The sequence below is a fragment of the Vidua chalybeata genome, chromosome 13, assembly GCF_026979565.1.
Source record: "Vidua chalybeata isolate OUT-0048 chromosome 13, bVidCha1 merged haplotype, whole genome shotgun sequence".
Classification (NCBI taxonomy): Eukaryota; Metazoa; Chordata; class Aves; order Passeriformes; family Viduidae; genus Vidua; species Vidua chalybeata.
In genome coordinates this window covers 8,703,843-8,727,318 of record NC_071542.1, presented here as the reverse complement: position 1 = coordinate 8,727,318, position 23,476 = coordinate 8,703,843, and the positions used below count along the sequence as shown (strand labels likewise).

At 43.5% G+C, this 23,476-nt stretch overlaps 1 protein-coding gene across 1 annotated transcript in view; it reads right to left on the bottom strand.

Annotated features, from left to right (window-relative positions):
• MYO5A (myosin VA) overlaps positions 1 to 23,476 on the bottom strand; it is a 98,673-nt gene that overhangs the window by 24,317 nt on the left and 50,880 nt on the right. The window contains exons 10-25 of the mRNA XM_053954659.1: positions 21,498 to 21,763; positions 20,862 to 20,943; positions 18,305 to 18,445; positions 17,419 to 17,544; positions 15,354 to 15,437; positions 11,784 to 11,945; positions 11,186 to 11,283; positions 10,463 to 10,549; positions 10,265 to 10,373; positions 9,284 to 9,495; positions 8,253 to 8,409; positions 4,635 to 4,874; positions 3,871 to 4,119; positions 2,709 to 2,802; positions 1,874 to 2,022; positions 1,035 to 1,148 (exon numbers count right to left, since the gene is read on the bottom strand). Of these exons, the coding sequence (XP_053810634.1) occupies positions 1,035 to 1,148; positions 1,874 to 2,022; positions 2,709 to 2,802; positions 3,871 to 4,119; positions 4,635 to 4,874; positions 8,253 to 8,409; positions 9,284 to 9,495; positions 10,265 to 10,373; positions 10,463 to 10,549; positions 11,186 to 11,283; positions 11,784 to 11,945; positions 15,354 to 15,437; positions 17,419 to 17,544; positions 18,305 to 18,445; positions 20,862 to 20,943; positions 21,498 to 21,763 (2,370 nt within the window). The remainder of the gene's footprint in view (positions 1 to 1,034; positions 1,149 to 1,873; positions 2,023 to 2,708; positions 2,803 to 3,870; positions 4,120 to 4,634; positions 4,875 to 8,252; positions 8,410 to 9,283; positions 9,496 to 10,264; positions 10,374 to 10,462; positions 10,550 to 11,185; positions 11,284 to 11,783; positions 11,946 to 15,353; positions 15,438 to 17,418; positions 17,545 to 18,304; positions 18,446 to 20,861; positions 20,944 to 21,497; positions 21,764 to 23,476) is intronic.

The window sequence follows — 23,476 nt, the reverse complement described above, 5'->3', positions numbered from 1 at the left end:
CTTGTGTGAGTTCACTTCTTCATTTATATTCTAAAACCCAAACCTGGCTCTGGAACAGCAATTCAGTAAGTCTACTAGCCAAAGGAAAAGATGGCATTTGGCTCATATGTGACATCCCATCACATGAAGTTGCACCGTCCTTCTCCTGATTACCCGTGAATGTGGAAGCATCATCCTGAAACCATTATGCAAGGTGAGAAACATAAGTGGGAAGGCAAATTATGAAAGAGTGCGCAGAGAGGCTGTGCCAGCCCCAGTGCGTCAGGATATTTGCATCCAGAGGAGAAAATAATTCTCTGCGGAGGCTTTCCAAAGCAGCACTGACAGCCTGTCAAAAGCTGCTCTGGAGATCCCTCACCCAGGCAGAGGGCACACAGGGTGTGCTGTGCCCAGCTCACAGTAAAGGAGAAAACTTTAACTCTGGAAAGTGCCAAGCACAGCCAGACCTCCACCCTGAGGGCTCTGTGTTTGCACTCCCACTGTGATGGGATGGGCTGAAAGGGGGAATTTTCTTGGAGACTATTATCAATGGCTTGGAGTTGCACCACAAATTATTTATGTTATTCATTAGCTGAATCAAGTCATCTTTCTGAACTTTTTTTTAACATCTTCCTGATCATTTTTCCAAACACTCTGGGATTTGTATTGCTGCATATGCTCCATTCTGGGAGTTTGATTCCTCTCAATGAAATAGAAAAAAACCTGATCCAACATGAGTTTCTCCCTCCCAACAGGAAACTCATTCCATCTAGCTACTAAGACTGACAACCAAATGTTTCACAGATGTAAATCAGCTGGATCACCAACTATATGCTTACTGCAATACAAGAAAAATTCGAAGCACATTTTGACAGTCTTTTTACACAGGATCATAACTAACTAAGGAATGAGTGTTCTCTAAAAGAAAATGGAGAAAGTTGGATTAAAGCATTAGATATCTCAGTATAAGGATATGGTGTTCAGAAGCACGAAAAAAAAAAGAAATAAGTTCAACCATATATCAGTGAAAAGTTGTGGGGGATTTTTAACATTACCTCCATCCTTAGTGGTAAGTCTTCTGCTTCTGTGATCTCAGAGCTGAAAGTATATTCAGATTCATTGCTACTGTGAGTTGAGTCCGTTCTTTTGTGCCCAGGCTTGGGGATGCTCTGAAGTGCAAGTGGAACAAATCAGTACCAGTATATGGTTTTCCCCTGTGACTGTCTCTTCACAACTTATAGTTTAGCTTATAATATTTGGTGTTATGTCACAGTTATCAAAATTAATAAGAAAATACTTTTTATTCTGGTCTCTCCAAAGACCTAAAAGCCTATGAGGTACAGTTAGCTCTCAACTCCATGGAGACAGGTCAGATCTTACACCACCAAGGATTGCTGCAGAAAGCAGAACCAAGCAAGGATGCAGCACTTTGTGGGAAAGAAACACTCAGATTACAGGAAGCACAGGCAGCAACTTTTTAACTTCCTACACATTCTATTGAGGAATACTTTATATTCCTGCCACACAGAACATTCCTAGGACTACTTAAAATTTATCACTGCATGAAGACGGCACAAACAACCCCAGTAGATATGAATAACTTGAGGGCAAAATAAGGGTGGACAGCACAAGTAATACCACCAGGAAAGTCACAGCATATATTTAGCCTTCTTCACAGATGTTACAATTATTTTTTTTTTAATCAACAACACATTTTAAATGTATTTGTTTTGGCTGAACTAATCAAAATAAACAGGATTTAAAAGGCCAAATTCTCCTTTCAAGTACAGGTCAACAACACATACAGCTGACAGCAATTACCAACTTATCCCATTAGACTCTGCCTAAAGACAGTTGTAAACACTTTTGATTTCTCAGCTGATTTTTCACTTACCACCATGAGGTTCATTTCATCCTTGAGATCATCGTAGCGCTCCTCCAGGCGGCTGAACTCATTCAGCAGGTTCTGGTACCGTAACCGTTCATCGTTCAGGTCCAGCTCCAGCTGCTTCGTCTCCTCCACCAGCTTCTTCTCCATCGACTCTGCCACAGACAGCAGGGATCCAAAGTGACAATTCCAGCCCTCCCTACCATGCAGTGCATGCATGCAGGAGCTACAGGCCTGTGTCTGCACCACAGGAACAGCCTGCCATTTGAAGCTGGTGTTTGTGCTTCTCTAGGCAAACATTAAGCCAAAAATATGAAGGGCCAAAACATTATTCTGGCAACCACAGAAGTGCTCACTCAGGCAGTTATTTATTCTGCTAATACCCTCTATAGGTGATTCCAGGAGAGAGGAAGAAGGGGCACTAGCCCATAGCTGTGTTATGTAAAAGCAAAATGTGAGGTGCTTTAAACCTCAAGCATCCTGACCCTCTTCATCACAGCCCCCTTCATCACAGCCCTCACATCTAGTGTTAAGCTTTCCTGGTTGCTGCCTACACAGTCAAAGCAGCCAGAAAAGTGGTAGTGGATAAACTGTATTAAATATCAGAGCTGCCTTTTAAAAAACTGAAGTGCTTTGGAACAGTCACCCCCCACTAAAAAAGGCCCCAAACCCGTAGGATTTTGTGGAAATTCAAATGGTACATGATTCTGATGTTTGCAAGTTCTTTAAAAAAATAAATGAATGCACAAAAAGGAATGTAATAGAAGGCAAATTAGCCCAATCTATGCAGTAGGGTAGGTAACATGAAGTAGAGAACCTGAATGAAGAGAACAGAGCCAACCTGTTATTTCCCTCGCCTGGTCATGGATGCGGCGGTTCAGCTCCTCCTTTTCTGTTTTCAGTAATGAGTTCTGTTCTTTCAGCTCTGATACCAGCTACAGAGACAATAAAATGTTTGACTCAGAATGCAGTTCATCTTTCATCAATAGCTCTAACAACAATGGCACCTTTGTTGTACCAAAAGGTTCTTCACAAAGTGGAACTGGTGAGCTACGTTGTATCTTCATTTCCAAATTACATTTCTTAAATATGTACCACTGCAGATTCCCCTGTATGTTCTGAACCCCATTTCTGATTAGATGCTAAAATTTCCCTGAAGCACTCCACAGTGCCATGTATTTTTCAGTAAAGTCCCAAAGATGTAAATGGCACATTAAAACAGAAATATTCATAAAATAGTGACACATTTGGTAGTTCTGTGGTAAATTCCATTGCATTGGGTAACACCAAAATTTAACATCTTGCCTCTGCCCTAAAGCTGTGTCACTTAACATGTGTTCAGGTTTGCCAGGTATTCATTTGTCTCTGATTATGGTTACCATGTATTCAACTTTGCTTTATCTATTTATATTTTTCCTCATGCTTATCTGATATTGAAACTTGTCCCTGCAGCATCACATAATGATGGATTGGCTCTTCCAATACTCAGACTTGCACCATTATCAGCAAGTTCTCCTGACAGAAATCAGCCTGTTTGATATGTTTGTGTTTAGCAAAGAAAAGGGGTTAGCTGAAACCTGTTGAACTAGACTGTGCACATGTGTTGAATAGGCTGGCAGTCTACATTAGGCAGGCTATAGCAGCACCTTTGAATATTGAATGTGGGACAGATTTCTGCTATCTATGTGATTACTCTCTCTAGTTAGGTAAAATGAATCAATTCACTACCTCTGACAAAGTCAGAAAGCTCAAGGATTTGGTTTTGCAAATGCTTTCAATATCAAAATCTGCATAGATTGGACACATATATTTTACATGTGGATTTAGCATATTTCTCTACCACAGGTGTAGCCATTTAGGTACCAAACCTATTTAGGATTGTACAGCTATAAAAATATAGTAAAAATACCAGCCACACAAGTGAAACAATTAAGTCTGGGCAAAACCTGAGTGGACACCAGGCCCCTGTAAATCCTCTCATGCATCTGAGACCCCATACATGCCTGCTCAGTTTCATGCTTGTATTTGTCTGCCCATTCCTCAATGCTCTTCTTCTCCGACTGGGTCTGGTGCAGCTCCTTGCGGAGCTTGGCAATCTCCTCCTGGAGGCTGATGACACGGTTGGTGGCGTTCCTGGCCTCCTCCTCACTCATCCGAAGCCTCTCCACGTCACTCCGCAGCTTCTCCGTCTCCGTACTGTACGTGATCTCCAGGTTGTTCATCTTCTCCAGCAGGGATTTGTACTCTTTGTTCTTTGCAAAACACAACACAGACAGAGCAGCTGTTAGAGAAGTTGTGGTTTAAGGGAGCCTTTTTCTTCCCTACAGAATATACCCAGACATGGGAGCACAGGAGCAGCTTCCCCATTTCAAAAAGGTTTTGGTCTGGTTTTGCAGAATTGCTTAGCGAGGTGACAGAACAGTCCAGTCTCTATGCCTGCACGTCCTAAACTAAAATCAGATGGAGAGCCCACATACATCAGACACGGTCACCCCACCTTCCCCTAAAACAGAGCAACTGACGTGCTTCAAACGCAGTACTGGCGTTAAGCGAGTGGGTGTTGTTCTCAGTTCTGCTGAGAGGAACAAGTGGATGTTTGACTGCTCCAGTTCTGCTGTGGCCTCCCCTTCTCTCCTATCACTGTTCTTCATCAGAAAAGAGAACCGAGCCCTTACAATGAAAATTCAGTGCATTCTGTGAATGTCCAGAGTGCTGAGAAAGGTAACCACGACTTTGACACATTTTCCCAGAGGCCAGGAGCTTTTACCTGCTCATCGATTTTCCGCTGCAGCTGCATGATCTTGTTCTCCAAGCCAATGTGGAGCTTCTTGTAGCGCTCCACGGAGCGGGCCTCTATCTTCAGCTTCTTGAGCTCCCTCTTGGCCATCATGCGGCGGTAGCAGCACTGCAGGTACACGATGGCGCGCAGCGTGCGGCGGTAGCGCCGCCGGGCCAGCCAGCCCCTCACGTGCTTCTGGATAACCACAGACTTGTGCTCCCGCAGCATCTGCGGGTGGGAGAACACACGGCAAGGGCGTTAGAGCTCCAAACTGCACCTGTGCAGGCAAACAGAGCCCCGCAACGATGCACGCAGAGACGCCTTCGCCCGCAAAGAGAAACTTCTGGGGAAGAGCAGCAAGAAATAGAATCAATTTAAATTCAAAATAAAAGAAGAGGAAAAGAAGACTGGAACAAGGACAACAACAAGGAGTAAAATTAAAAGGAACGGAGAGAAGAACATGACAAAAAGAACTGGAGGCACATGGAAGCACCAGGCATTCCTTTGTGTTGAGGTCAGAGCCCAGCTAATTGCAAAAGTATACAGTACCTGTTGGCAAGATTATAAATAGAAACTTTTTTTTTAAACTGCATCTTTATCTTGAAACAATTTAGAATCATTGACACATGCTGCATAGAGTTCATCAATACAAAGTTTAAAATTACCACATTTGATATGCAATGCAGTCAGTATTGCATTTCCCAGAGGAAATTGTAGCAGCTGTTAAGAAGTCAGAAGCTTTTGGTTCATTTGTGTTATTTTGTTTTGGGGGTTTTTAGCTCCCTTTTTTGACATATCTTAGGCTTGTCAGCATGGAAAAAAATTCATCTATTCTAATAAGAAATTTATAGTGTAGTAATTTGAATTTATTTTATGGCAGAAATTTCAACCATAGTTTTGAGGTGTAAAAAAAATCCAGATTATTTTAAAAAAAATTTGTAACATAAACCAGTCATGTGTGTTAGCCAGAGAGTTCAGCTAAGAAGAGTCTACCACTTGTTTTTAGATCCTTCACCCACTAATTCAATCAGAGATCCCCCAGGTCTGGAACCCCTGAATTCAAACAGACTACATGAGATATGCATGGAGAGCCTGCCCAAATCCACAAGGCTTCCATTATTCTGAGAGCTTTGGAGTTCACTTGATAAAGCTTCTGCAAATAGAACAGTTTATTCTAAAGAAAAAAATTATTTAGGATTTCATGTTAATGCTGAGAATTGACAGTTTAAATATCATAGGCAGTTCACATTCTTACACTGATTTACCACAAAGCTGGTAAGACAAACTAGTCAGGTAACAGTAATTTTATTTTCTTTTAGACTGCTTAGCAAATGAACTGAAATGTGTTAGAAGCACTACAGCTCCAGATCAATGAATTTAAAATTCACTGGCAAAGTGGCAAGACTATAATACATATGAACTTTCTCCCTTAGCATTTATTTCGGAATTAAAAATGAGACTGGAAATACCAGCACTCAGTTACTCAGCACTCCAAGGTAAGGAAGCAGCTCTCTCAAAAGCACAGCAAGGTCAAAAGCCAAAGTCCTTCTGACTGCATGCCATGCAGTTGGCATTCCTGCCTCCTGCCTCCTCCTTACACATCTTCTGGAACACTCCTTCAGTTTCCCAGCAGGTGCCTGAACACTGGAATACAACTAGCTTTCAACAATTTTCACCTCAAGTTTGAAAGCAACAAGCCCTGTAAAATACCTCCATCGTGCGGGGATGGTCCTCATCTGCCAGTGAATTCTCACATCCATGCAATCCAGAGAGGAAACAAGCCACTCCAAAGCACAGTGAGAGGATCAGGAAAGTTACTTCATCTACCAGGTATATCCCAGGAAAGCTTATGTCAAAGCTATGGAGGAACTAGACTCCTTGTCCAGCTGAGAAGCACATTGCAATGTCTCAGGCAGGAGCTTTCCCCAGGATGTGTGAAACAGATGATTCAATCATTAAATTCCTTGTACTGCCCACGTGACTCAACACATGCCCTCTCTTCCTACAACAACAACAGGTCCCTTTCACAATCCTAAGGAACAACACTTGTACCACACATTACTGCAGCAGGGCTCAGCCCAACTCTCCTGTCACAGGGCAACCTTTAAGTTTCACTCGTCTGCAATCATCAACTCCACAACAACCGTGTTTACCTTCCCACGGCACACAGAGCTTGTGCTTCCCTCTCTCCTGTACCTCAGCCTGGGTAAAATCCCACCTTGGCAGGACAGGACAAACACAGCACACCACAGGGGCACTTGTCAGACTCATGTTTTACTGAAGTGAACAATTCACAGCTCGAGGGGGATCCTCCTGACAGGCAGGTCTGACCACCCCTTCCAGGGACTCCTCCAGAAACCTGCCATCTCTATTAGGAGGGAATATAACAGGTTTATTAAACTGTGCTACAAGACAGATGGGCTGTGTATTACTTATGTGACTAACAAGGCACAGAGAAACAACTCCCATCTTCCTGAAGATTTTAGGCCACCTACTGCTGTGACCCAGGTGTCACTTCATCACATCTGTCAGACCACTGTTAAAAACACATCTTGTTTAACATCACAAATATAGTTTGCAATAACAAGAATGCTAAGAATTTCAATAAAAAGGCAAGTGGATATCCACATAAAAGAACAGCAAATTCAAGCACAAGGGTCTTACTGCTAAGAAATTCTTATGAAGGTTTTTTTTTTTTTCAACTTTGTGGCTAGTTTATGTTAGAATGCTACACATGTGACTGTGTAGCAAGTTTAATACAAATGAAAAATATACAGAAACTTCAAATACAAAAGAGAAAGATATGGTACATAAGCATCAGATGGCTTTTGGCTGCATACCCTTAACATTTACAGGCTTGGGAAAACAAATCCCTTGGCTACTTTTTCAATGAAATACAGGCTGACTTGTGAGCCTGGTTAAAACAATTCTTGTAGATAAAAGTGCTAGGAAACATACTAGCATTTTGCAGTTTGAATCATGATTCTTTTTCCAGACCTGTAACCACTGAAAACCAAATTCTAATTTCTCAATTGAATAATTTATTATCAAGCATATTCAGGAAAATAGCATCAATATTGCTAAGATGGTGTTACATCAATTTATCCCTGCACCAAAACCAACATACAATAAAATAAAACAAAACAAAAACACTCCACCCATGGATAACTTTCAATATCCAATTTTTGTGGGACTCTCTTTGCTAACATAATTCCATAAGCCATTTCAGAATCACTGAAACTAGGGATGGGAAAGGATCAGTAGTGAGTGCATCATGTGTGCACTGATGTAAGCAATAGTGATTTGGACTAACCAAACAGATTAAAGCAAGGCCATTTTCAGTATTTATTTTAAATGCCTTGACATTCTATATAACAAGTGAAAAAGTCAGAATTGTCTAAAATGACAAGTTGATGGCAAGTATTAGATATTTCTAATTTCCACGTGCTGTCCCTTAATCCATGCTCTGGTATTTTGTCTGTGCATCACACCTAAGAGCATGCACACAAAACATTCCAGATTCCCAAGATGACACCACAGAAAAGCTTTGTCCTGAAAGAGCATGGAAATAAAGGTTGACTGAAAAAGCACCTCATAATTTCTTACCATTTGGTACTTGTTTCTGACCATGTAACCTCTCAGGAGAGCCTGAAGAGCAATAGTAGCATCTCGCATGCACTGGTATCTCTTGCGGACCACGTACATGCGCTGGAACTTCTGAATGGTGATGGCAGCTCGTGTTCTGCGCAGGAACTTGGCATAGCTAAGGAACAGATCACAAACAGTACCTGTAATTATGTGATTGAATGCTTGGGTTTTTTTTAATAGCTTGTATCTTTAGTTTCTTCTTAGTGTTGCCAGTGACACTGTATATTTACTTGCTATTCTGCTGTGTGGCAGTAAAACAGAATGACAACAGAAACCTTGCAAAGCTTTACAGGGAAATGTTTTCACTTCCCCTAAGAACTGCACTATACAACTGACAAGGTAAACTCAGCTTAATTTCTCATCACCTCTTCTCCAACTTTAAAGCTGTTTCCACTATGTCATCTTCCAGATCTACTCTCCTAACCTGCACAGTAGAAAATGTTTGCTTGTTCTTGGCTATTGCAGTAACACAATTAAAAAGCATCTTGACATATGCCTCTTTCTGAAGGTTGGTTATTACACCACCACCTTGTCTTTGAACAATATAATATCTGTATTCCTGCCCTTCTCTCTGGCCCCATGGCCATCCCTCAGAAGTCAATTTAAACAAATCACTGACTGATGAATGGCCCTTTACAGCTGCACCCTTGATGAGGAATGGCTTCTCCAGCAGGACTGACCCAGCTGGGAGGGCACACGGAAACTGGGCAATAAGGACTGAGACAGTCCTGCTTTACCTCACCTGCACCATATCTCCTTAGTACTACTTGTTTTCTGCATCATAGAGCCAGGGTGCTACTGTCCTCTCAGAAAGGTCAAAACCAGTCAGGACAGACACACTCATTATATTCAATTTCCTTCATTTCCCTGGAAAATCATTTCCTCTCAGGCAGTATAGGAAGGTGAGAACAAATGTATCACATTTAAATGCCCTGCTTATAGGGCTCTGGACTGAGGCTGGCGTGGCATTTGCCCTGAGCAGTGCTTACCATCGTGCCTGGTACCCTCTGACATGTCTCTGGATGGTGATGGCAGCCTTCCTCATACGCATGTACTTCTTCCTCATCAGCCAGCCCCGGATCGTCTTTTGGATGCGGATACACGCAGCTCTCAACTTATCTGCCCTTATTTTTTCCAGGTAGGCTACTTGACCAGCCCGGAAAAATATTTTTGTCTTACCAAACTGGTACTTATCCTTGTCCTATTTTCAAAGGTAAAAAGAGGATAAGTTACAGCATTAAGTGTTAGTGCATAAAAAAAGGCATGAAGGGCTAAATGAAAGCACAGTTAGTAAAGAGGCAAAATTATCTGTGTAATATTTTGGGTAATCTGAGACTTAAGTAGTAGAGAAGGGTATTTTGTCTGTATGATTCTGTTAAAAAATTAATATAAGAAGGCCACAAGCATGGCCCAAAGGGGCAATATGAGATTTTTGCGTAGATGACAATGCCATAAAGATAATGACATGGAAGGCTACAGGAGGTGACAAAGGGGCCTAGAGGATGAAAGCAATACAGGCAGTGCACATGTACAATTTTCTGCTTAAATTGTAGCTGACCCCTCTGAACAGTCCATCCTCAACCACATTACACAGCGCAAACAAAGCAGCTGGGGCTTCAGACATGTACAAATCACTTATTTTATCAGGACTGGGGCAGAACAAAGCATGCTGCTGCTGCTCAAACACATCTGAAATTTCAGAACTAAACCAGAAAGAGAATAATATTTTATGTCTACAGGCTGCAGTATTCCTTTGAGGGAAAAACTGAGAATATACAAAGGCACACTGAAAAAAAAAATTAATTTTGTTGGCTGTTTGATTCTTGAAAGGAACAGCAGCCAAAGAGCTACAGGATACATCTGTGGTTTAGTACTTTGTAGAAGTACTAAAATAGTGTGGCTATGAGGGAGTAAGCGACACTGTCTTTAATCCTGCAGATTCCAAAGGCTCTCAGCACTAAGTCCAGTACCTGAATCAGCTTCTCCAGGACATTTTTACACGTCTGCTTTCGGTCACCAAGGACATCTCTCTGCTTCATCAGAACCCGGTAACGGCTGAAGAACTCTTGGTATGTCCACCTGTCCCAAAAGCAGAGTGTGAGTGCCAACAGTGAACATTACCTTAAGCAGAACTGCAGCTGGAAGCAATCCAAAGAGAGCAAACACACCTGGAGGGGAAGCCAGCAGCACTGATCCGGATGGTCTCCAGGACACCACAAGCTCTCAGCTGCTGCACTGCCCGCTTTTCATCAAACCTAGGCAGGAACAAAAGGTGGCTGTGGGATGTGGGACTAGGCTTGCATTATCTGGGGGTCCTGGTTGTGTCCACACCCAGGAGTGGGGAGCAGGGTGGGTGTGATGGGTGGTTGGTAAGGTGCTCCTGAAACTCAGGGTTAACAGAGGACAGCCTGGCTTGGGAACTGTCTGAGCCCACTGGCACTGCCTGCTGGCCAGCACAAGAGCTACAGGAGCCTTCGTGTGCTTGGACTTCGAGAAAAACTCTAAGGAAGTTCATATATGAAAAAAAAAAAAAAAGAAAAAGGCTTTGGAATCTGAAAAAGTAAATTCCAGCAAATGTCAAAATAGCTCAAGGAGTGCAAACTCCGGTTACATTTAAAATTGCTAGCAATTAAAATGTTGGAACTTTTTTTCTCACGTATCACCATAAACAAAAAAATGGCATCAGGAAGTATTTCTCCTCCTATTCATCCCCAAACACCTCCTGCTGTAATACACATAGACACACACACAGTGAATCCATAACCAGAGAAAGGAGACACAGCACTTCACTCCTCAGTGAGCAAGGTTCAGCAGAGCCTTGATCCTCAGTGGCTTTGGGCAATCCCCTCCCAACACAGGCTACTCAAACCACACAGGAACTGGCATCTTACGTGAATGGAAACTTGAAGTCATTTGGCTTAATACAGCGCACGTAGTGTGGAGTTGTAGCATTCAGGGTTTCCATCAGCAGATGAAGAGAGTTTCGAAACTTTTTGAAAAAGAAAATGAAAAAAAAAAGTCAGGGAATAGCCTCAACAAGCTCAGTCATCTTTGAGATAACCTCAGAAAACAGACCTGATTTGCATACTTTAAATTTAATTATGGCAAAGATATGCGGATATTTTATGTTTGGCCACTGATAACTGGAACCAAGTTTTCTGGGGATTGAGCCCCACTTTGGATTTGACTCAGACAAAGTGGCACATGATCCAAAAAACCCAGTTTAAGATTTTCAAGACTTCCTAGCATCCACGTTAGGTTTGTTTGAAAAACATCAGTTTAGGGTTTGGCACCATAATAAAAAATGGGCTGCCTCAAACTGTTCCCCACAGTGCATCAGTAATTAGGGACCATTTGCACCACACTGTAAATAAGCTGCACCTCTCTCAAAATCACAAAGGATCCCATGAGCCACCAGCACACCTTGAGACCTATGAGACAGGAGGTAAAGGGAGACATTATGTAATAGAGCTGCATCTCCAAACTCACCTGATGTCCCACAGTTTTCTTATGCTCCTTGCTGGCTTGCCCTGGCCTGGCCTTGGCAGGTTTGACAGGCATTCGAGACAGAGGCACGCGCCCTGAAGGGGTTGCTGATGTGGGACTGAGGACCTTCTCCTCATCCTGGAATAACTCTGGCAGCAGCTTAAACTGGTGTAACAGCATAAAAAATACACAGAGGGTAAGAATCCAGTAAGCAATTGCACTTGTTTGTGCTTAAGGTTAAATTCCAGGCTCAGCTTTTGTAAGAACTGCATTTTTGTTGAACTTCACAGGGGACAAATGCAAAAAGCAGGCAGGCTAAGTGGTATATGGACCATGATTTAATACCAAAACATTTGTGGGTTTGATCAGTGAGTCTCCTACTCAGGATAAAATTCTGGGTTGTTTTTTATATAGCCAACAATAGCCATGTGAAACTGTTAGGTACCAACAGCAGTTTCATAAGTACCAATTGCAATTATAAACAGCTGCTTTGCTCTAAGAAGGAAACGACAGGGTCCTCTCACATTCCAATGGTGCATCAGTCTCCTTTGTGGCTGAGAGGTATCTGGGACACTGAATAAAGCAGCAGGAGCAAAGATGATTCCTGCTTTATCACTCCAAATTGAAATAATCAGCTTAAAAGAGGAACCATCAACTGAATAAAACCCCACTAGCCAAATTTATCTGACTGAGATCTACTCCCTGCCAGTGGGGGTGGAAAAAAAATCTGAAACATCCTTCCAAATACCACACAGGACTTCTGCTTCCCTTTCTCTAATGGCTACAAAATATACTGATACATAACAGCTGCTTTGAAGTAACTTATAACTAAAAATAACACCACCAGGTCTTTCTACTGACAACTACAGCTCTTCAGAACCATTGTAAGAGTAAGAGAATCTGAACCTCTCTACCTGTCCATGAACAATTTTATATCTAGCATCTGTGCATTTTCCCCAAGAGAGAGGAACATTCATTTTTCAGTACTAGAAAGTGCTTGGGCCAAGTAAAACCTAAAAAATTTAAAAATTGATTCTGTCTTATAAAACTTGGTGAGCAGACACAATAACCAATGGAACACAGTGCACAACAAAATGGTACCTGTGCCCTGTGGTTGTGCCAAACGGGCTGGAAAAGGGCATCACATGTTCCCCAGCAGCACCCAGCACAGCACTCCAGCACAACAAAATGACTAAGGATGCTACAAAGGTACCCTGAATTCCTGAACTTAAAAAGGAGTATCACAGCTTGGATTTATCTCACCTGAGCTGGTGGAAGAAGGACATTTCCTGAGGGTGATTTACTCTTCTCCTTCCACTGACTCAACACAGAGCTGAGGATGTCTGGGGTACCACCTCCTTGTCAGCTGCCTGTGATGCAGTGAGTTGGTGTGCACAGGCAGCTGAGCTACAGAGCCAGGTGTTTTCAGCCTGTACAGAAACTTATTTGACTCTAATATGATTTTCTGAAGCTCCCACACACCAGAGGTGGGGGTAGGAACAGGGTCCCCACTGTCTCCACTGCACATGGATGAGTTCTTCTAAGCTGTCCATACCTAAGCCTCATTCTCTTTCTCCAGCCCTGGGAAAATCTGCCTGTAAAAATGGGCAAGTGCATATCAAAGGCACTGCTTTCATAGACACTGGCCCAGTTACTCCAAGTAGAAGAAAGGAACAATGTCTGGCCTCTCCAGTACAGGTCAGCAGTAGTGGAGCAGTGCTGCAATGATCCAAACTGCAGGACTACTCCTGTTTGGCTTTGGGTTTTAGTATCTCATCAATTTTCTTTGTTTTGCAGAACACTAGGAGTGTTCAAAGAGAGGGAAAACACTGATCAAAGGGTAGATAATTCACGTGATAGAAAACAAGCAAGGAAGCATTTCTTCCCTGTATTTTTTTCAGACAACTTAACACACATGCTGCTAACAATCTTACACAACATTTCTTTCAATACAGAGCCACAATAGAAAATTTTAACAACCATGCCAGTAGCAAGCATAAAAGCCCAGGATTGTTGTATTGCTTTCATGATACATGCATGGAAACTGAACTAGCTCACAGAGGTTCTGTGGGTGGATTTACAGAGAAGGCCAAAATAAATAGCTGAACTCTACAGTCCCTGTAGAGAGACTGTACAGGGACTGTAGAGTGTGACAAGAGCAGAGTGTGTCATGCACTTTGGAGAGAAAAGAAGCATCCAAGCTGTATGTGAGAGTGGGCATGGGCAGGATGACACATGATGCATTCAACTCAGAATTACCTTCTGTTGGATGTGCACAGCAAACCCAGAAAACATCACCATCAACAAAATAAAATACAAATCAGAAATGCAGTTCTATTACAATTACTAACAAAGAGGCGCTGATGAAAAACAAAAAAAAACCCATTCTTTATACTGGTTTTGGCAAAATTTACCATGGGGTAAAACCATGTTTTTTAGTGCTTAGACTGAACTGCCTCAAGCTACACTGAGCCTGTCCAAGCTGCTGTCAGGCTCTTACAGCAGCTCTGTCCCCTCTGTCTGTCCCTCAGACACTGGCTGACATCCCACAGAGTCCCTGTCCCTCTGTCCTGCACAGAGTGCCTGGCTGGGCTCTGCCAGCTCCCCAAAGATGCCACCTGCCTCCCCCTCCACCCCCAGGAACTGGCTTCACTTAAACCACTTCAATACTTCTCCCAGTGGAAAGTCTGCTATGGTGTTTCATTATACCACATGTTTTAATCATTTAGCTTCATAATATCTGCTCAGAATAGAAATAGAAAAGAAAAACGTTGGTTTTCCTGATAGAATAGCATGATTTTAAATAGCCTGTCCTTGATACCCAGCTTCCAGGGCCATTAGAGCTACAAATTCCCAACAGCCACCACTGTGCAATGTCAAGTTAATTGCCTTCACATTTCTGAGAGCACAACCAGCATTTCTGCCATTACAAAACACAGATGATGCCACTGAAGGCCTGTTCTATAATATTCCTTCATGCAGTATTTTTCAATTCAGAAGTTATCTTTCTTTCATAGATATCAAAGAAGACAGGGCTGTAAGTTCTGGTTTGTGTCCTTCCAGTCTATATATTTTATTCCTCTCTCATTTTGAACTTGTCTCTCCCTCAGAAATCTTCTGCTCACGCCATAAACAATGAGCTTCTGTTTTCAGGTTATAAAATTAAGGGCTTATCTGTTAAGCCTTCTTATACCACTACAGTATATCAGAAATCACTGACATCTCTACAGAAAATATAGCTAAGTTTTGTGAAAAAGAAACCCCCCTCCCCAAATCCCCTTTCTCCCACTCAAAAACCCAAACCCAACAAAAAAGCCCCCAAAACAGCAACAACAATGACCCACAAACGATGAAATTAGTGGCTAAATAGACTGATCATACATGGAAATAGTTTAGGATACAGGACTTTCTAAGTTCATGCAGATAGCCAAGTAAAACACAAACTATGTTCAATTTCAGTTGATCTGATATTAAGGGAGAAATATTTCCTAGGTTTATAAGAAGTTTTCTGTGACCCTTAATTCAAGGACTCTTAACTCCAAAAGACAAAAAAAAAAAAATACTTATACTAACCTTACTTGATTTTAGTACCCTGATTTGTTCTTCATAAACTGTGTCTTTATTCTTTTCCAAAAAGCCTTCACATTGATATTCCACCTGAAAGCCATGATTTTACAAGAGAAAATATTAGAAGTAATAAATAATAATAATTTGCATAGAATTCACCAGCTATAACATTCACATTTAAAACATAATTCTTTTACATCCTGAAAATATCAGCTCCCAAGTGCATCTTTGTTAAATATAGATTTTCCTCAAAGTGAGTGCTTTCCAGTAAAACGTAGAACATTAAAACAGAGAGAGGACTACAGCTATTGCATTATACCAGACACATTTCACTGCTGAGAGATGCTGTGGCAAGGCAGCATGACTGAATGGTTACTGTAAGGGTGAAGAACCAAAGTGTGTGCTGAGCATCTCCTTCACTGAACTCATCAGGGCTGCAGAGCTGTCTGAAACCCAGATGCAACTGAGAACAAAATATCTCTCACCTCATTAGCTGAGAGGCACTAAGTGCATCTGCCTGCAGATTGTTGTGGAAACGGCTCATTTGTGCTCCAAAGGACTAGTTTTACCAGAAGCAATAAAATGTCTGAATGCTGTGACAATATATAACAACTCTCTGTCACAGGTCTACAGCGTTTCCTGGACCAAAGAACAGCCAGTGACAGATAAAAACCTACCATTTAATTCCCTGTCCTAATTCAAGGCTGAAAGAAAACCAAAACTATTGTCAAAAGTCCATTTATCAGTGCTTGCACAGTGACACTATACCCTGACCTGCAAAACATCTCAAGGAATTCCTAGAGGGAAGAGGCCGGGGATGTGCCCAGGGTTTCTGCACAGCTAAGCCCACTCTGAGCACTACCCGGGCCACCATCCATGCTCTTCCTGCGGGAGGCCACGCCAGGAGAGGGCAGCAGCATCCCTGCCTTGTCCGGGAGGACAACGTCAGCACAGATCGCTGACCTGCCAGCTGCGGCTTCATTTTTCCTCCAAGATGTCTGTGTACATTCACATAAGCACACAGAAAACATAAAACGCTTAGCACAGACAGCAGAGCAGAGCTCAGAGCTTCGCTAGTACCTGCTTGGAGCTCCTTTCTGCTTTCCTTGGCCCTCGCTGCTCACAGACTAGACATAGTCTGCTATGAAAGCCTTGCTTTCAATACCAAAGTTTAGCTTAATGAACAGATTATGAAATATTAAATAATTCCTTCTTGTTCTCTCATCCACAAAATAGAACAGAACTCATTAACCAAAAGAGTACAGAGATGTTCTTGGTGTTTTCATTAAGGTAAAACTAGATGTAAAAAAAAATAGGACCCTTCTTCTACACATAAATTCAAGAGCCTGGGAGAAACCTCGTGGAGGCAGATAAAAGCCCAACCCCCCATGTCAGCATGTGCAGACCTACTGGTAAGAATCAGAGAGCTTCCTGAAACCCTTTTTGACAAATCTGACAATATTCTCAGGCAGTTTTTCCATATAACAGGACAACTGTATTAAATTAATTTTTTTGTTTTAACCAGAGGAGTGGCTCAGTTTGACAGGCACTGGGAGCTGAGCATGACATGCATTGCACTGAGACACCCCTCAGCCAGCTTCCTAGAAATAGCTGTTCCCTGCACAGCCGAGGCGAGGGTGGGAGCAGCACACACTGCTCCAGCAATAGAAAAGGCTGTGTTAGCCTCTCTCCTCTTTGCACATTGAGATGGCAGCAAAAACGGCATTAATTCATTGCTGCTCTTCAGCTAAAAGGAGCGGGGCACAGGATTTCCTTTTTTGTGCAATTCTGTTGCATAACTGGAATTGATACAGTAATGCAGAGAGCTGCAAATGCACCGAGCTTCCATGACTGGAAAAAGGATGGTCAGTGGTTACAGTGATGGAGTCAGGGGCTCCTGTGCATCCCTGGCTCTGCATAGCTGCCAGTTCACCTTCTCCTCCTGATCAGGTGTTGAGGCAGAAAGAGCTGAGCAGAGCCAGGGATGCCACTGCCCAGTCTCTGCCTGCAGCAGCCCCAGGATGCCTCCCACACACCAGCAGGAGAGCAGGACTGCAGGGAAAGTCCTCACCTTGTCAGCAAAGTGCTTGATGATAAAGGCCTTATTTGACATCCGTGGTTTTTCAAAGAGAGCACATTTATTCAAATGAGTATTGTACAGTTTCTGGGCCCAGGAGTCATCTGAGCCTTTTGGCATCTATGGAAAAGAATAAAGAACACACTTAAAATGTCTTGAGAACTTTTCAGTAGCAAAAGCATCTAAGAAGATGGGGGACAACACTTGATGATTTCACATTCCAGCTCCTTGGATTCCCAGCACTGCCAGAAGCAAGGACACAGTAACCAGCTGTGTGCTTGCCAGTTCCACAGTGCTGGGCACCAGCAGCAGGTGCAGCTGGTGGGGCACACCTGACACCAAAAATGCCTCCAGTGTCACACACCTGAAGGCAGGGATCCCAAAGGCACATTACCAGACTGAGCAGAACTCATCCACCTCCATTAGAGACTTCTTGTGATGCTCTGTGACAAATAAGAACCCCAAGCTGGGTTTCCACTGAGGCAGACACACTCTGAGCCATCCCCTGTACATGGCTTGGCATAAAATAAACCAACATAAAAGACAAAGGGTGAAACACTAAGCAAGAGGCAATCCGGGGAAATCTGACACGACCAAGGACTGCACTTGCTTATCCTTGGGGAAAACAGTCCAAGTCCAAACAAAGTTGATCAGAGACCCAGGAACAGCCACAGATACATGATGGAGGGGAAGGGGTGTGGGGGTTCACTACTGAAACAATTTTTTCTCCTCCTGTAATTGCCAATTCTGTTTGTATACTTTCCAAATTCTTGCACCAGCAGTGTCAAAATGACAACTGTCTGCCGATGACTTTGCCCTGTGAGGCCAGGAGCAGGACAGCTGATGACCTCTCCCTCTATGAAAGCCCTTGAACACACACCTTGCACTCCTCATCCAACAGATCCAGAACTCCCATTTTGGCCTCTATGAGGTTGATGCAAGGCTGATTGTCGTAGAAATCAATCAAGGTCCATGGTATTTGTTCTTTCATATATTCTTCTTGTTCCAGCTTAAAGACATGCTGCAGGGCAAAAGGAAAACAGTTTTCTGTGAAATGAAATGCAGAATAAATATATTGAAGTCTCAACTGGATTCATCTTGGCCCATTAATCCAGGCCGTCAAGTGACACACTACTTCTACTTAATAAACTCTTTAACAACTATATGAAAAATAAATGAACATTTTTCCTGGCCTAAAAACAACAGTCCAAATTAAAGCACTCCATATTCTCTACAAATATCTTATCTTTTTAGTATATTGTCCCACAATTACTATAAGCTCTTTTCTCTTACAAAAAACCAACACAAAACCCAGAAAACCTCCAAAGTGCCGGAACCTATAAAGCAACCTATAAAGTGGGATGTGCCATGCTTTTATGATTTGGAAATTACAAATACTGCTCTATTTTAAGCAAAGCTTCACTATAAATACTTTTGTGTTTCCTTGTAAAAGAACAGAGCTCTATTTCCTCTTAAATGGCTGCTGATTTTTTCCTAATATGACGCACTGCATTAAAATTTACTCTTCAGCAAAAGCTGAAGGAGCATCAGCACTAGAAATCCTTTAAGGAAATTTCTGTGACAGATTTATCTGGTACAAAGATCAGTAACTGTGAAGTTGTATATTTATTCCAAAATATTACCACAAACAACCTGCACAGCTTTAATGAAATGTGCGTAAGAGATTAATTAAAACTTCAGAAAAAACAGAATAAGACATTAAACAGGCAAACTGTGGTCTTAATAGAAGAAGCACTTTGAAAACCAAAAAGACTGTTGACTCCAATTATTTTTGATGATGTTTCATCCCCCATTTACATTTTTCTGCACACTTAATGCTGCTGTGGCAGGTGGATGTGTGCAGGGAGCGCCCCAAGCAGCACGGGCAGGGTCTGGGGGTGCCGCAATGCCTAAATTGGGGCACCAGCCCCAGCTGCCCCAAGCTCAGTGCACAGCCCACAGATATCTCACAGCTCCCCAGCACACACCTGCCAGGCAGCAGAAAACTACCCTGACAAAGCTGTTTATCCCTTTATTTCATTAGCTTAACGCCATCCTCCCCAACACTGCGCTCCTGAACCGCGCCCGTGGGAGCCATTCCCACCCTGCACCTGGCAGCAAAACCCTGGCAGCATTCTACTGGCAAGTCATATCCAACCCAGGATCTGAAAGGAAACAGAAACCCGTTTTTTCATTGTGAAGGAACCAGCAATTAGGTGGTGAAAAATGCCTTCAGAGCTGATTTTCCCTGTGGGTGGTGGGCACCAGGCAGGGCAGGATGGTCGGGCAGTTCCCAAGAGGCCTCTGCTCAGCCAGGCTCAGGCTGCTCCAGGCAGCACATGAAGGTTTGCTGGCTGCCACCAGCCACAAGGCTTTAATTCAAAGCAACCTCCACCCTGTGTGCCTGCATGGCAGCCCAACAGGTCCTGTTCACTAGCACTGGGTTTGGTAGCTTGGCAGGACACCAACACAACAGCCCTGTCATCCCCTCCTTCATGAGGCAGGTGCTTACAGCAATGGCACAAGAGGGAAGGGAACAGGGGCACAGTTATCTTCACTGAGGAAGAGAACCATTACAGCTCTTACAGCAACTAGATCTTGCTGTAAGCTGAGAAAACTCCAAGATGCCCCGTGCCTAGCAGTTACAACATCCCACTCACGGAGCTGAAGCCAGCCATGGCACTACCCACACGGAAAGGGCATGCCAGGGCTGGAAAGCCCAGCCTCTGCTCCAGCACCCTGCTTAGTCCCTGACACACTGGGATGAACCACGGCACAGGGGATCCGGCCCTGCAAGCACACACGGCCACAGAGGTGGGATCGTAACGAGAGTTCAGAGCTACCCCGGTGCTGCGGCAGAGCCTAGCAACAGACCTGGCAGAAATAACTTGCCTCATCATTATGCAGGTAAGATATGTAATTGCAAACGTCACTAAGGCTGAGGGGAGAATCGTGATCTCTCCGGAGGAGGGGGAAGAGCCGCCTTCTGCCACATGTCATTCATCACCTTCAGCACGCAGCCAAAGAGCCTCACAAAATAACAGCGGGGAGGAAGCGCGGGCGGCGAGGCTCCAGCAGCCAAACCGCGCTCTCCTCTGCCCAGCCAGGGGCTCTCGGAGCTTATGGACACACACTAACTCCGACTTCATCCACACAGTGCTCTCACTGACAGGCAATCTCAGGGTCTTAATTGCCAGGCACTGCTTCTGCCTTATAATTGTTACTGTGATCAGAATTTCAAATAGTCCCAGAGCAGCGGTTAGTCATAAAATCTATTTCTAGGAGATAGTCGATCTTTCCCCATCCCTCAAAGCCCACGGCCAGGACAGCTGCTTAATAGACTGAAGGAATTCATCCTAACCACCGGGGACCCAATTAGCAGAATGGACTTGGATGAGGTGAAAGGGAAGAGGAAATGCCAGTCACTTCCTACTTACCATATTGAACTGCTGCTGCAGTTTTTCATTGGCATAGTTGATACAGAACTGTTCAAAGCTGTTGATTTCGAATGTTTCAAATCTAAAATATGCATATACTCAAAATTACTAGTGTACTAAAATAAAAAGATAAAATTGCCCCAAAATTTTAAATTCCCTCCCTCCAGTTAAATTCCTTGAATCATTTCAGTCACAAGTAACATGGCTCAAGCAAGAAAACACACAGGGAAATGGCAAATTGCACTACATAGGCAGTTTAGTGATGCTCCTCTCTAGGCAGGGATGAGGAACTCAGGGAAAGAACTGATGTTCCTGGAGAGCACATTAGTTATCTTTCTCCTCTCTGTAAGTTCCACCTTGGAGGAACCTGACATGAAAATTGCCTTGTAACTTTCCAAAATGCAACAGAGAAATAAACTACCAACAGCAAAAATCTGAAATCTCACTATAAACCTTGAAGTCATGACAAAGATCTTAGTGTGTTAAAACTGAACACCTACTTCCTTCAGCTGGAATAAGCAGCTGCTAAGGTTTGGGGGTTTTTTGTGTAATCCATGCAGTGCTAGATGATAAAGACAAGGATGCTCTGCAGTCAGATAGTTATGTAAGAGTGTCATATCTCTGACAAAAACTCACCCATAGATGTCCAACACCCCGATGAAAGAATGCTGTTTTACAGTGGCATGAAGGGCTTTGTTCACATGATCTACAATCCAGTTAAAGAGGTTAGCATAGATATGTTTGGCAAGTGCATCTCTGGCATTGATGGCGTGCAGTTTGGAAATTGGCTTGATGTAAGTTTCAGTGGCAGTGGCGAGCTTCCTGTGGCAAAGCCAGTGGGCCATCTCCTCATACTCCACACCCATGAGGTCGCAGAAGATGGTGAGGGGCTCATGCTTGGGCTAATAAAAACAGGCTCGTTAGATATTAAAACAATATTAGCCATAGCAAACACACAATCATGCCAACAGAACTGCCTGTCTGCAGTGATCCCACAATAAGCAGCAACAGCAGCTTCCTCAGCTCTTCCCCCTTCAAAATGTAGCAAGTTCCTCCCCACTTAGCACATGCACACTGCTGAAGTGAATTAGTGAACAATCTTCCTCAAAGGCATTTATGGTACTATACTTGTGTTCACCAAAAGGCTTCACACACAGGGAACCTGCAACCTGCAGAAAAATGAATCATCTGGTGTCTCTGGTGGACCTGGTATTTTGAATTCTTACACCTGGCTCAGGCCAAATGGACAGAGCTCCTTCGTGGGGCTCTTGACTGCTCACACACACCTGGCACGGAGTGATGGGCGACGAGGAAACGCAGCCACGAAACAAGTGTGGAAGGGCTTCAGTGCTCTGGTGTCAGGACTTAACAAAGTGTTTTCTCAGTGAATTCTGGAGACAAACACTAAGAGATTGCAGCACACTAATGATGTTCTCTAGCTCTCAAATTGAACTGCACAAGAGAAAAAAACTGAGCTTTGTTTAACTGGGTAAAATCAACCAGCAAGGCTTGTATGTTGAGATGGGTGTATCAGGTTTCTGCACAAGATCAGTGCAGTGCATTTACCACTCAATAAGATACCACACTTAGTGACTAACATGCAAACTGATCACTAGAAATCAAGGAGGACAGACAGGTCTTTCCTCCTCAGGAGCTCCCCTAACACCACTTCCTCATCACATCCCACTGCACCTGGTGGCTCAGCAGCACACTGACAAGCACTGTCTTGACAAGGACAGATGGCAGAGGACTGTCACCACATGTCCTACAGCTTCAGGGTACATCAGCTTTAAATATTTCCACATCCTTGTGACTTCTTTGGGGCTTTTTCTAGTTCTTACAGCACACAGGCCCCATGCAGCTACACCTCCAAAATCCAATTAACTGAGCATGTTTTACTAGCTTGGAAGACAATAATAAAGTAATAATACTTATGAACGCTGCACAAAAGAGTGTCGCATTAGGGTTGCTCAAGCTGCCATTAAACAAACTGATTTATTGCCACAGCAGCACAGGGAGCCCTTTGCTGAGCACTCTGCAGCACCACTGCTCCATCACAGAGCCTCCCAGCAGAGCAGTGTGCGTGGCCAGAGCTCTGAGGTGACATGGCACTGCCAGAGAACAGCACAGCCCAGGGAATGGTGCCCCTGAGCTCACACTCACCACTGCCTGCCAGCTGTTGTCAGGCCAGGACAGGGTTGCACAGGAACCTGCAGCTTTTTACCAGCTCAGCCAGTGGGATTCCTGCACTGGAGATACTCATCCCAACACAGGCAAGCTCCTCATGTCCTGGGGTTTATCAGATTTCTACCTGTTATCATTAAATGAGCTTTCTTTGTAGTGAAAACCTTTGTAAGACACCAAGAAGCCAGACTACTGCTGTGGTTCCAAAGCAGCTATGAGACCCCAAGGGCAGGTGGTGTCAGGGCAGGAACACCAATCACCTCTGGCCCCATGAGGGACCTGCTGTCCCAGCTCCAGAAACTGCCACTGCAGTATCCTAAGAAAGGAACTGACAGTGAGAAAAGAAAAAAACTCTGGAAGTGTTGCAACTTCATTGTTGTTAAAGTTGAAGGCTATGCAGGCCAGCAGTAGACATTCAAAGAGAGGCAGAA